General features: G+C 46.3%; 1 protein-coding gene across 1 annotated transcript in view; it reads right to left on the reverse strand.

The window, feature by feature from the left end:
- Positions 1-5,693: 5,693 nt before the first annotated feature.
- The window catches only part of LOC147318254 (rap guanine nucleotide exchange factor 1-like), a 33,757-nt gene continuing 25,896 nt past the window's right edge, over positions 5,694-13,554 (reverse strand). The window contains exons 19-23 of the mRNA XM_086257903.1: positions 13,123-13,201; positions 12,780-12,881; positions 12,604-12,701; positions 11,592-11,732; positions 5,694-11,506 (exon numbers count right to left, since the gene is read on the reverse strand). Coding sequence (XP_086114029.1) covers positions 11,371-11,506; positions 11,592-11,732; positions 12,604-12,701; positions 12,780-12,881; positions 13,123-13,201 — 556 coding nt within the window. The 3' untranslated portion in view covers positions 5,694-11,370. The remainder of the gene's footprint in view (positions 11,507-11,591; positions 11,733-12,603; positions 12,702-12,779; positions 12,882-13,122; positions 13,202-13,554) is intronic.

Genomic DNA, 13,554 nt, shown 5'->3' on the forward strand with positions numbered 1-13,554 from the left:
TACACAAGAATAACACTACGCCAAGAAAAAACTGGAGATTTAATATATCACTACTTAAAGATGAAGACTTTATTAAATACTTTAAAAAGGAATGGACCTCATATTTAGACTTTAATGACACTCCCGGAATATCTGCTTCTGTTCTATGGGAAGCAGGGAAAGCTGTGATGAGAGGTAAAATAATTTCTTTCTCATCACACAAAAAGAAAGAAGAAAACAAAAATATTCAGGAATTAGAAAAAAACATCAAATCACTAGAAGAAGCCTACGCGTCCCACCAAGATCAGGAAACATTGAACAAAATATGCAAAACAAAACTAGAATTAAATGAAACTATTAATAAAAAAACACAATTCCTTATACAAAGACTTCGCTTGCAGAATTTTGAACACAGTAACAAATCAGGTCGATTTCTAGCTAACCAGCTAAAAATAAATAAAGAAAAAACAACTATATGTGCTGCTAAAGATTTATCGGGGAACACAATATATGATCCTGGAAGAATAAACAACATTTTTAGGGATTTCTATGAAACTTTATACTCACCACAAATAAACCCATCTAAAAATGAAATTGATCTGTTTCTTGACAACGTAACTCTTCCAAAATTACTAGACAGTCAAGCAATGGAATTGGATTCGCCACTGACGCCAAGTGAACTCCAGGAAGCCCTGATAAGTATGCCCAATAATAAGGCTCCAGGTCCAGACGGCTTCCCTGCAGAATTCTACAAAGAATTCTGGACAATTTTGGCACCAGTATTCCACGGCATGTTGCAGGAAATCGAGGAAAATGGCAGACTACCACCAAATATGAATTCTGCCAACATTAGTCTCCTGCTAAAACCAGGCAAAGACCCTTTATTTCCCTCAAGCTATCGTCCAATTTCTCTTTTAAATGTAGACCTTAAAATAATCTGCAAAGCTCTCTCAAAGAGATTAGAGAAAATAACCCCCCTCTTAATTCATCCTGACCAAACTGGTTTCATAAAAGGTAGTCACTCATCAACAAACACTCGTAGATTACTTAATTTAATAGACTACTCATACGATAAAAACATCGAAACCATAATATTATCTCTAGATGCAGAAAAAGCATTTGACAGAGTTAATTGGAAATTTTTATTCGCAACTTTACACAAATTTGGTTTTGGAAACTCTTTCATAAACTGGATAAGAATATTATACAATTCCCCAACGGCTCGTATCAGAACAAATGACCAGACATCCTCCAGCTTCTGTCTCTTGAGGGGCACCAGACAGGGATGCCCACTCTCCCCTTCACTTTTTGCAATTTTTATCGAACCTCTAGCAGCAGCATTTAGACAGGCTACAACAATTAAGGGCATAAAATGTAAGAACATAGAACATAAAATCAGTCTCTATGCGGATGATGTGTTGCTTTTTCTGCAAAACACACAAACCAACCTCTCTGAGGTAATTACTTTAATAAACTGGTTTTCAAGAGTTTCAGATTATTCAATTAACTGGCCAAAATCTACAGTTCTCCCCATTAACTGCTCCTTCCATAATTCTTCCTCTGCCCCACTGCAATCCGGAAATATTAAATATTTAGGTATTAATATCTCTCCTAAGCTTTCAGACTTAACTAAACTAAACCACATCCCACTTCTAAAGAAAGTAGAAGGCGATCTGACTAGATGGAAATCTTTACCCATATCACTCATGGGAAGGGTCGCCACTATAAAAATGATGATCTTGCCAAAAATAAATTACTTATTTTTGATGATCCCTAACAAACCATCACAAGATTGGTTCAGATCTCTGGATTCATATATTTCCAAATTCCTTTGGAAAGATAAACCCCCGCGTATCAGCTTAAAAACGCTACAAAGAACCAAGGATAGAGGAGGATTAGATCTGCCTAATTTTCACCAATACTTCTTAGCCAACAGGCTTCAGTTCATCTCAGAATGGTTAAAACATACCTTCTTAGTTGAGCCCTGGCTAGATGTTGAACAGGCACTATGCAAGGATCTAGAGATTTCAGACCTACCATTTATTAGCTCAAACATCAAAAGACATGAATGCTTTAAAAGTATCAACATCAGCTTTTCTCTAACAGCATGGTGGGAGTTTCTAAAAATAACGGCGTCTTCATTAATCCCATGCAAACGTACACCTATCTGGAATAACCCTGACATATTACAAAACAATAATATGATTAATTTCCCAGAATGGAGTTGTAAAGGAATTAAATACTTAGAACATATATTAGAGGGAACAGAATTTATTCCATTTGACAGACTAGTTGAACAATATGGGATCAACAAGACAAGGTTTTTAGAATATCAACAAATTAAATCCATAGTAAAAAAGAAATTTAACCTCAGTCAAGTTGAATTACAAACACCACTAAGTGCGGCACATTTTCTTACTCTTAAATCCCCCAAATTATTATCTAAAATATACAGAACACTTTCTAAATTAGATGAATCAATATCCCTTCCTACTGCAAAGTGGGAAGCAGATTTATCAGTCAACCTAGACCAAAACTTCTGGTCTCAGATTTGCTTAAAAACTTTTAAATTAATTAAAAATCCCAGTCTGCAATTAATACAATACAAAATACTTCATAGAGTGCACTATACAGGTCATCGGATGTTCAAGATGGGCTTTACATCTTCCAACAACTGCTCACACTGTCAAGGCAATACACCAGACAATTACATCCACGCTCTTTGGTTCTGTCCACCAGTGCAAAAGTTTTGGCGCGAGATATGTGAAGACTTATCAAAATGTCTGAAATGTAACATTCCAACTTCCCCCTTAGTGTGTTTGTTGGGCAGCTTAGATAATGTCACTTCAGAAAAGAATATCGCCCATATGGTTTTCACTGCCCTATGCATAGCCAAGAAAACAGTCCTCATGAACTGGAAAAATAAAAATAATCTTAATTCTAACCAATATAGAAATTATCTATTAGATTACATTAGTCTTGATACAGCCTCTGCCACCACATCAGATCAATTGCTCTGGGCTCCTTTTATCAGCTCCATCACCTAGTGGGGGTGGGGGGTCATAGTTTGGTCCCGCCTTCACTGTTGTGATTGGTGAGGGGGTAGGGACAGGCTTAGGGCGTCGGGGGGTTCCCCGGAGGCATCTTCCTTGGGGGGCTCAACCCGGGGTAGCGGTCACGTCCGGTTGAGGGCTCTGTTGGCTCTCAGGTGACTGTTTCCTCGCGGCTGCGTGCAGCGGGGCTAGGGGAGGGTCTGTGCTGACGGACGTGGGTTACTGACCTGGCAACCTGGCTGCCCCTGGGTGGGTCCGGGATGGGCGTGAGGTTCTGGGGGTGCTCCGTCTCTGGGCGGGGGCCCGGGCCGGGCCTCGGGGGCTCGGGTCCTGGTTGGTGTGTTGCCGGGGTTGTGGGCGGGTGGGTGCATGGGGGCCCGGCCCTGGAGCAGGGTGGCGCCGGTGCATCGAGCCGCCTGGGGGGCTCTTCAACTGGTGGGGGGGATGGTCACATCTGGCAGGAGCTTTCTTCTCTCAGGAACTCTCTGCAGGAGGGGGAGATACAGGAGAGGTGGAGGAAGATCTCAGCCTGGGCGTTTACCGTCTTATGTAGTCTGGAAGATGAGTGGTTGGTGGGGTGGGTGCAGTTTTCTCTGTGGTGGGGTTGGGTGGACTGTCCAGGGCTCTGTGGAGCCGGGGGGCGCTACTGCACTGGGCCCCAGTCTGATGGGCCTGGGCCCCCCATCCCTGGCGGGTCGCGGAGGGTGGGAGTGCCTACTGGGGTCAGCGGGGGAGCTGGCCCCAGGGAGGGGTTACCTGCCCCTCCCTTCCTTCCCTCCCCATCTCCAGCTGCCTCCCTCTTCCCGCTCCTCCACAACCACCCACACATGCAGGGCCTTGGAGTGGGGGTATGTCACCAGGGTGCAGAGGAGGCTACCCCCCCCCCCCCCCCCCCCCTCTGTCCCCTTCTGGCTGCCTCTGCCTCAATTTTATCCCACAACTTAGACATTCACATTATTCACACTCTCATTACACATACATATAGGATCTTGGGGGTGGGCACAATCACGGAGTCCAAATCACCATCAGGGTGTATACCTCACCCCTGACGTCGTTGCCCACCTCTCAATTTTAAATACACTTAGTCATTGAGGGTTAGCAGGAGGGACTATGCGCTTACCTGCTGCTCTCTGGCAGGTAGCTCCATGCCCTCCTGGGTTTTAATTGCACCTTAGAACACATATGCATCAACACTACAATGAGCGGGTGGAGGGAGGTTTGGAGTCTTCTCCCACCCCCATTCTCTGCGGCCTGCTGGAGCGGGAGGGCTAGTAGGAGGAGTTGGCCGTCCGACTGCGGTCTGGGGTGTGGGGCCTCCCTGCTGCTGCGGAGTCGGGGTGGTCTGCCTCTCCCCACCGCAGGGAAAAGGGTAACACCACCTGGGTCTGGGTGCAATTCCCCCCTCCAGGGGCAAGGGTACCTAGACCCGGTTTGTAGAGTACGCTTGGGGAGTGTGATTGTGTGTACAGCGTCTCTTTATGTCTGTCTCCACGTTGGTTGAGTGTGGAGTAAGTGCATATGAGAGCATGAGGGTGGGAATGGATGTTTGTGTCTGTGTGTGCCTGTATGTCTGTGTCTATATGTCAGGTTGGGTGTCAGACGCCACCTCTCTGGGGACATCTCAGGACCTCCAAGGTTTGGAGGCCTATCTCCACCCACCACCACTTCCCCTGCCGGTGGCGGACTCCCTCAGGTGTCGGTGTGTTGGTGGTTCTTTGTGTCTGGGGGTGGGCGTCCGGGTACACACCGGCTCACTCCTTGGCGGCCGCTTGTCGGGGCCTGGGGCCTGGGGCTCGCTCGGGCCCCTTTGGAGGTGGGGTGCCCCCGGCCTCTCGGCCTAGGGCTCGGTCACTCAGGCGCAGCTGGGGGCCGGCGGAGCTCACGGGCGCGTCACTGCAACTCCCCCTGACTTCTGCTCCGCGGCTGCTGGGCGAGCCCTCATCTGGGACTCTCCTCAGCTCTTACTGGGACAGTGGCGCGGCTGCCCCTCTGTTGGTCTTCCTTGGTCTCTTGTGTTCTGGGGGCCTCTGGATGTCTGGAGTTTTGATCTCTTCCATACCCGCTTCACACCCTGGAGGACGGGGCTGTGGCCCCCCCACACTCCCTAGCAGATCATTACATGGAGAAACCTTTGGAATGCAAGCATGCTGATCCACACAGGTATGCACACATGGGTATTCACAGACGCGGACTAAAGCTTTCTTGGCTGCTGCCTCAAAGCACACTGTGCGCTGTCTATCTTGCGTGCTGCACAATATCGTTTATTACTTAGTAAATACTGATATCTATGACTAGCTAGTTTATTGTGATGGTGCTTTGTTTTCTCTATTATTATGTTGCTCTTTGTTGTTTGCTGTCTCCTCTGTTTGTTTGTTTGTTTGTTTGTTTGTTTGTTTGTTTGTTTTTTCTCCATACAGGTGACCCAGGAGTTTTTTTTTTTTTTTTTTTTTTTTTTTTTTTTTTTTTTTTGTCTCTCTTCCCCCCCCCTTCTCACCGTCTCTTCTCCCCTTGGGTTTTCTTTCTTTCTCTCCCCCTCTCTCTCTCATTCATTCCCCCTGTCCTATTTATTAAAAAAAAAAAAAAAAAAAAATGACAAAGGATGAACTGAAGCTCTGCCATCACATAATGTTGCATACTGCTGTTTCTGATGTCATTTAAAAAAAAAAAAAAAAAAAAAAAAATATGGAAAATACTAGAAATGGTGAGTTGAACTGAAATAGAAGAAAATGTTAGATGAACTTTGTCAGTTAGTAGGACTGATTCTAAATTAAGTTACATTACTTATTTATTTTAAGTACTTGCATTTTGTTTCAGGTCAGGTGACGGTGACTGTCCTGGTGACCGTAAGGGGGCGGGGCTTTATTCATGTTTGAATGCCTTTGAGACTCCGAACGTTTATTTCAGTTTTTCTTTGCTGACTCTGCAGACTGTAATGGAGGCTCCGGCCAGCAGGGGGCAGCAGGTGGTTTTACCTGAAGTCATTACAGCTGAAGTTCTGTGTCTGTGAATGATGCATGCTGGGAAAACAGACCGCGAGCCGCTGTGACATTGGCACAGGTGAGCGGGTGGGTGGGATTCTGGGACGTGCTCAGACTGAGGTGTGTCACATGACCCTGCTGCTCTACAGGGTCCACCTCACTCAGCTGAGAGCAGGAAACGAAGCAGGAGCCGGGGAGTCTGCTCGTCCTCAGTGTTTACATGAAACTAATAATACGATTGTCAATAATCAATGAACCAATGTCTCTGACTCCTCTTAAATCTGACTTCTTTAAAGTTCACCCAAAAACACTAAACCTCCACCGTCAAATGTCGCTCTGCCTGGAAGTGATGTAATAAAAGGCCGACTGAAGCCCCTCCCACAGCAGTCTGTTCACAGAGGGGAGGGGCCGTGACAGGCAGAGCCTTCAGTTTTCAGGCCTCTCTTCTGTGGAACCAGCTTCCAGTTTGGATTCAGGAGACAGACACTACTTTTAAGATTAGTAAGTACCGTATTTACCGTACTATAAGGCGCACGTAAAATCCTTAAATCGACAGTGCGCCTTATAATCTGGTGTGCCTTATGTATGAAATTTGCTTTGTGCTTCCTGACCGTGAACCGATTTTACGTGGTACACGATGCTCAAAAATCTGTCAAAAAAACCTTTTAGTGCCACTTTCTCGGAGCATTACGGTTACCGTTGCAAGGAGCCTCATGGAGTAATACGTACTGTGCTTCAACACAACATTACCGTGTTATGCTTACGAAGCGGATTTTAAACAATCAGTTATGCAGTAGAAAATGGAAATAGAGCAGCTGCGAGGCAATTCGGCATTAATGAGTCGGTGGTGCGCAAGTGGAGGAAGCACGAAGATGACCTAAAACAAGTAAAGAAGACCAAAAGGAGTTTCCGAGGGAACACGGCGCGATGGCAGAGGACAAAATTGAACAGTGGGTTATTGAACAGAGAACAGCAGGCAGAAGTGTCTCTACAGTCTCTGTTCGACTCAAGGCTACAGCAGCACGTGACATGGAGATCAACGACTTTCGAGAGCGACCTTCTTGGTGCTTCCGTTTTATGAAAAGGCATAATCTCTCAATCCGCACAAGAACTACTGTCTCACAGCAACTGCCAAAGAAAAGTTGGCCATTTTCAGCACCTACTGCCAGAATGAGATCACTGGAAAGAAGATCCGGCCAGAACACATCACTAGCATGGACGAGGTCCTCCTCACCTTTGACATCCCCGTGAACCGTACTGTTGAGAAAACAGGCACCAGTACGGTATCTATATGCACCACAGGGAACGAGAAGTCATCCTCCACTGTAGTTCTGGGCTGCCAAGCTAATGGCCAGAAACTACCACCCATGGTCATTTTAAAGAGGAAGACTTTGGCAAAAGAAAAGTAGAAAAGTTTCCGGCCGGCGTCATCGTGAAGGCTAACTCAAAGGGCTGGATGGACGAGGAGAAGATGAGCGAGTGGCTGAGTTTATGTCAAGAGACCGGGTGGCTTTTTCCACAAATCTCCGTCTCTTTTGATCTACGACTCCATGCGCGCCCATCTCACCGAGGCTGTCAAAACCCAAGTGAAGCAAACTAATTTGGAGCTTGCCGTCATTCCGGGTGGATTAACCAAAGAACTCCAACCATTGGTTGTTCAAAGTTAAATTACGAGCTGCGTGGGAGCATTGGATGACAGAAGGCGAGCACACATTCACCAAGACAGGGAGGCCACGCGGAGCAAGTTACGCCACTACCTGCCAATGGATCGTGGATGCTTGGGCTAAGGTATCAGTTTCAAGTGTCGTCTGAGCTTTCAGGCTGGAATAATCACTGAACAGCTAAGTAACAGCAACGAGACTGATTCAGATAATGATGAGAGCGATCCGGGCATGCTTGATGCCGAAATTGCCCAGCTGTTTACCGTAACTCAGACACGGGAGGTGAAGAACTTGATGGAATTGTGGAAGTTAATGTACAGGAAAAAGTGAGTGTATTCTTCAATATTTAATGTGTTACAGCTTAACAGTGTTAAGAGTTACTGTGAATGAGCTTAATAAAGGTCGAGTTATCTGACTGTTTGTCTTAATGTGCCTTATAATCTGGTGCGCCTTATAGTGCGGAAAATACGGTGAGCAAAATTTATTTATATAGCACAATTCACAGAATAAAATCACAAAGTGCTTCACAATAAATCCAGAAATATAAATAAAATAATAGAAAACAGTGAAAAGATTAAAAGCTTGTTTGTATAAAAATGTCTTCAACTGCTTTTTAAAGGAGACAGTGGAGTGTGCACAGCGTAAAGACGACAGCCTCGGTGCCCGAGGAGACCGATCCCCACACAGGGTTTGAACCCAGTGCGTGGGACCAACAGTGACCTCTGACCTGAAGACCCGAGTGCTCGGGATGAAGCATGAGGCTTCAGCAGCTCAGAGATACGCTGGGCAGCTTCAGCATGCAGAGCTCAAAAAGTTACGACAAAAGTTTTAAAATGAACTCTAAAATTTCCTGGCAACCAATGAAGAGAAGTCAAAACTGGAGTAATGTGTGACCTCTTGTTTGTGCCAGTTAAAAGTCTGTGCAGTCTGAAGGCGTTCCACAGCTGATTTGTTGAGACAAGTAAAAAGACCATTATAATAACCCAAGATTAGGCTTCAAACTTTCCTTTTTGCTAAAGCATATAGTTAGGGCTGGACCAGGTGACCCTGAATCCTCCCTTAGTTATGCTGCAATAGACGTAGGCTGCCGGGGATTCCCATGATGCACTGGGTGTTTCTTCTTCACTCACTATGTGTTAACAGACCTCTCTGCACTGAATCATACTTGTTATTAATCTGTCTCTCTTCCACAGCATGTCTTTATCCTGTCTTCCTCCCTGAGCCTGACAAACAGCTCGTTTATTCAAACAGTAACCATGTTCGTAGCATCAGTGACGAGAGCGCAGCGTCAACGTGAGCATGCTTTCATCACACCGTTGTTTCCATCTCGTGACTTTGTTCATCATGCAGATTGATGTAGACTTATCTCATCAGTCTTTTTTCTGAAAGTTTGACCTCGATGACCTTCAGTCCAGAGTCTTGGAGATGTTGTGGCAGTCAGTGTTCAGTGCCGCCGCCCGGCCGACCTCACCTGCAGCTCTCTGAGCCAAGAGGTGAGAGCCACTGCTGCAGACTCCACCCCCTGCTCGACCACGTGTCAATCAGATGAACCTGAGGTGTCGCAACGATTGCGGTGTGAAGAAATGTGAACTTTGACCTCTTGGGCCAGCTTCCAGGTGAATGAGGGTTTCTCGATCCTGCCCACGTCGGTATTTTGTCGTCTTGTGGAGGCGCTGATGATGAGCAGAATCTGATGCAGCTGTTTAATACGCCAACTGTTCATTTCTGTCAAAATTACATGTAAACAAAAAGTCTCCACAGTCCATGAAGTTAGCGCTGGACCACATCTTATAGATGAATGTTTCATTAATCGGTGGCTCTAATCGGCGTTCGTTCAGCTCACCATTGATCAGTTGGTCATTCAGAGAATGGTCGGCAGGTCGGCGCTATAATAAGATTGTGTTATTTAAAGTGAACAGACGCACTGCTGCTGCTGGTTATATACACGGGCAAAATAAAAAAAGAATAAATAAAGAACATATTTATCAGTCATGTGTAATATTCATACAGGTGTGTCTGTATGATGCTTCCTGTTTCCTGTACAGGTGTGTTTGATGTGGGACGATGAACGGCGTCTCCGTGGCTGTGAGTTGGAAACAGATCATGTGACCAGCTGTGACACCCCCACAGTGTTACTGTGTGAGCTGGTGATTTTCCATATTCATGTATGTTTAGAGAAATCATCTTGTACCCTCAGAGCTCTGTGGTCTGACACTCAGGTGGGCTGGTTGGTGTCCTGGCCTCAGTGGGACATTAAACTCTCACTTTGAGGGATGAAGGTCGGGACGTTTTAGCATCGCTGCTCAGGTGTTGGAGGGTAAATTGGCTGCTGAGGATGTGGAGCTCAGGTGAGCTCAGACTGACGATGATGATGGAGGATGTGTGATCTGTAGCAGCTGGACGTCTGTAGAAAGCACGACTGAATCTTCTCTAAAAGCAGCTGAAACTGTCACGCATTACAAACGCGTCAGCATGCAGCTGCAGGCTGATGTTCTTCAGACACCATGAACCATCATCACAAGTTCATGGATCGCCTTCATGCTCCACCTCAGTCCAGCAACAGGATCTCACCTCCTTCATCATCATCCATGATGGTGGTGGCATAGCTCAGGAGGTGGAGCACGTCATCTGCTAATCATAGATGATGGTTTGATCCCTGGCTGCTCCAGTCAGCGTGCCAAGATACTGAAGGTTGTTCTCGATGCGTTCATCGAAGTGTGGCCGGACGCAGCGCAATAACGGTTTACCGCTACGCCGAGCAAAGCACCAAGCACGGCAGCGGAGTACTCGCGCATGCCGCAGACTTGAACTTTGAACCCTGCATGCTGTAACGTACCTTCACGTGGCCAATAGAAACAAAGCCTTCAGTTCAACCACACGGTGTGTGTCTGAGGTCGATGAACTGATACAGGTTTACGTGCATCTGTGGGGACCTCCAGAGCCTCCTTATAAATAAAACTGAATTAAAAAGTAGAGGACACAGAGTAGACCCACAGTCACCCTCAGAGTCCAGACCCACAGACCCACAGTCACCCTCAGAGTCCAGACCCACAGACCCAAAGTCACCCTCAGAGTCCAGACCCACAGACCCACAGTTACTCTCGGACACCTGAAGGACCGAGCGTGATGTGTTTAAATACAGATCAGAAAACGGTGCTAGAAAAACATCTAAAACAATCGGACCCTCGTCCCTTAAAAGGAGCTGAAATTTTGCATCATTCCTACTAAGCAGGGAATCTTTCCACTGGAATTCCCGAGATGGTCAGGTGGGATCAGCTTTAATGATTAACTAATTTTTGTGGCCTTGAAGACACGGTGCTGAGGTGAGGTTTCCACCATCAGGTAAGGGCAGGTGAGTTGACTGGCAGGTCAGCAGTGATGTTTCATGGATGTTTGGATGCAGTTTTTCTTCCTTCAGCAAAATCTGGAAGTCTCTGATCCATCTGTGGGTGCCGGACCTGAATCTGAATATGTTTCTGTTAACAGGAGCGAGGGAGGGAAACCTCTGCCTGCAAATATCAAAGGTCCGGTAGTAAAATGTCTGCAGGTTTTACCCTGCATGTGTCTGTGCCAGTAATGTCACGCTCTCGGGCCTCGGCCCCCGGTTTGGCACCGGTTCAGTTCTCTGTGTTACAGCATGTTAGCATCAGAACAGGTGCAGCCGATTAGCTGCGTGACCCTCTGCGCCTTCACCAAAGCTCATCTCTGATTGGCTCGAGGAGTGTTCTTTGGGCGGATCTTGAGAGAGAGCTCCCACAGCGCCTCCTCAGCCAGGTGATCGCTGAAGTCGTTAAAGAAGGAAATGATGTCATCATCGGGCAGCAGAGAGTAGCTCCTGCAGAGAGAAACAGCTTCAGCATACAACAATACAACCGCGAGGTACTCCTAATGATTGAGGAACTGCTCTGTAGGTAACTGACACTTGCTGGTAGCTCCTCAGGGTGTCCAGGATGTTAAACTGCTGCCAGCGTTTGGAGAAGTTAACCTTTGAACCCTGTGATGTCATCAAAGTGTCGGGATTCCCAAGGTGGACAAAAGTCAAGTCCTGCAGAATCAAACCCCTGAGAGAGAGAGAGAGACGGCAGACAAAGCATCAGCCTTCAGACCCTGAATCCTCCCTTTGTTATGCTGCAATAGACGTAGGCTGCCGGGGGATTCCCATGATGCATTGAGTTTTTCCTTTCCAGTCACCTTTCTCACTCACTATGTGTTAACAGACCTCTCTGCATTGAATCATATCTGTTATTAACCTCTGTCTCTCTTCCACAGCATGTCTTTATCCTGTCTTCCTTCTCTCACCCCAACCAATCACAGCAGATGGCCCCGCCCCTCCCTGAGCCTGGTTCTGCCGGAGGTTTCTTCCTGTTAAAAGGGAGTTTTTCCTTCCCACTGTTGCCAAAGTGCTTGCTCATAGGGGGTCATATGATTGTTGGGTTTTTTTCTCTGTATCTATGAAGCGCCTTGAGGCGACTTATGTTGTGATTTGGCGCTATATAAATAAAATTGAATTGAATTGAATTGAATTGAATAGACCTGAAACATGAAGCTGCAGTTCCTCTGACGTCCAGCAGAGGCAGCAGTGAGGCAGTCCCCATAGACTCCAATGTTAAAACTTTACAGCAGAAACAAACATGTTTACAGCCAGATACACAAACTGTTTGGTCTGTGGATAGCTTCCTCCTTCATAACGCCTGCTTACATTGTATTGTTAGGGGCGTGGCCTCTTTGACTGACAGGTGAATGGTGACACAGGTGGCTGTAGCTGCCAGCCAGGCTAAACCTCAGCCAATTGGAGATCCTGAACTGGACCTCTGGACTGTGTTTGTGCTGTTGGAGCCTTTTATCTGAGCAATAATGTGGCTGCTGTGAGGCTGATCACATAGACACGTTCTACATTAGGGTTACTGCCCAACAGGTAGGGTATTTACGTACAGGTAGGGTATACAGGGAGGCTCTACTTCAGCCAGAGCTGCTCGGTAGGCTCTGAAAGAGGATGAACTGTCGATCAAGGTGCTGAACTCCTCCAGAGCCTGAAGCCAAACAGACATAAAACACTGTTAATGCACTGAGGCGAACCGATGAAATAATCCCAATGAACTCGGTCTGACCTCTGAGGTGCTTTTCTGCCAGTCCAGGCGTCGCAGAGGGGCGGAGTCCAGCGCTGACAGGATTGACAGGTACGAGTTAAAGTTATTGAGCTTCCTCAGGTGCTGCAGGAAAAAAGAACATGTGCGGTTTGACAAGATGACATGACAACAGACCACAGTCTGGAACCACAAATGGACACACAGATGTTGTAATGATGCAGTGAGTTTGTAAAAATAAATCTTTTTATTCCAGTTTGTCAGTCTAATAAGTTCTGGTGTAGCTGCTGTCCTCCCCGACTGGAGGGCCAGCTTTGAATACAAATGAAGAGACAAAAGGACTTTTTCTACTGCGGACTCTAACGACCTTCATGATCTTCAGGAACTTCAGCAGCAGCCTCTCTCTGTCGTGAGGTTTGTCCTGAAGGATGATGACGGAACGAACCCTGAAATCACAAAAAGAAGGTTCATTAGTTTCAGAAGCTTCTCCTTCTCTGCCTGTCCCGTCCCTGCTCCTGTCTGTTTGCACTGACATAACTTGAAAGTAAAACAAATGAATAATAAAGGTCAAACAAACTATGACAACCAGTATGGCACAAACCGTAATGAACCACCTGGGAAAGTAAATGTGTCGGGCATTTCTCTTGCCTTCAGACAGTAATTGTGATTGCTACAGTGCCGGTTTCAGAAAGCCGATTGTGATTATGGCATAAAAGAATAACATCAAGAATAACATCATAAAGGCATTTTCTGAGGGGTCTGTGGGCTTTTGATGCTCTTTCTCCAGCACGATTCTGAT

This window comes from Aulonocara sp. 'chitande type north' Nkhata Bay, linkage group LG12 (assembly GCF_057382095.1).
Source record: "Aulonocara sp. 'chitande type north' Nkhata Bay isolate Kocher_YH1m ecotype deep benthic linkage group LG12, A_spYH_male_GT1.1, whole genome shotgun sequence".
Taxonomy (NCBI): domain Eukaryota; kingdom Metazoa; phylum Chordata; class Actinopteri; order Cichliformes; family Cichlidae; genus Aulonocara; species Aulonocara sp. 'chitande type north' Nkhata Bay.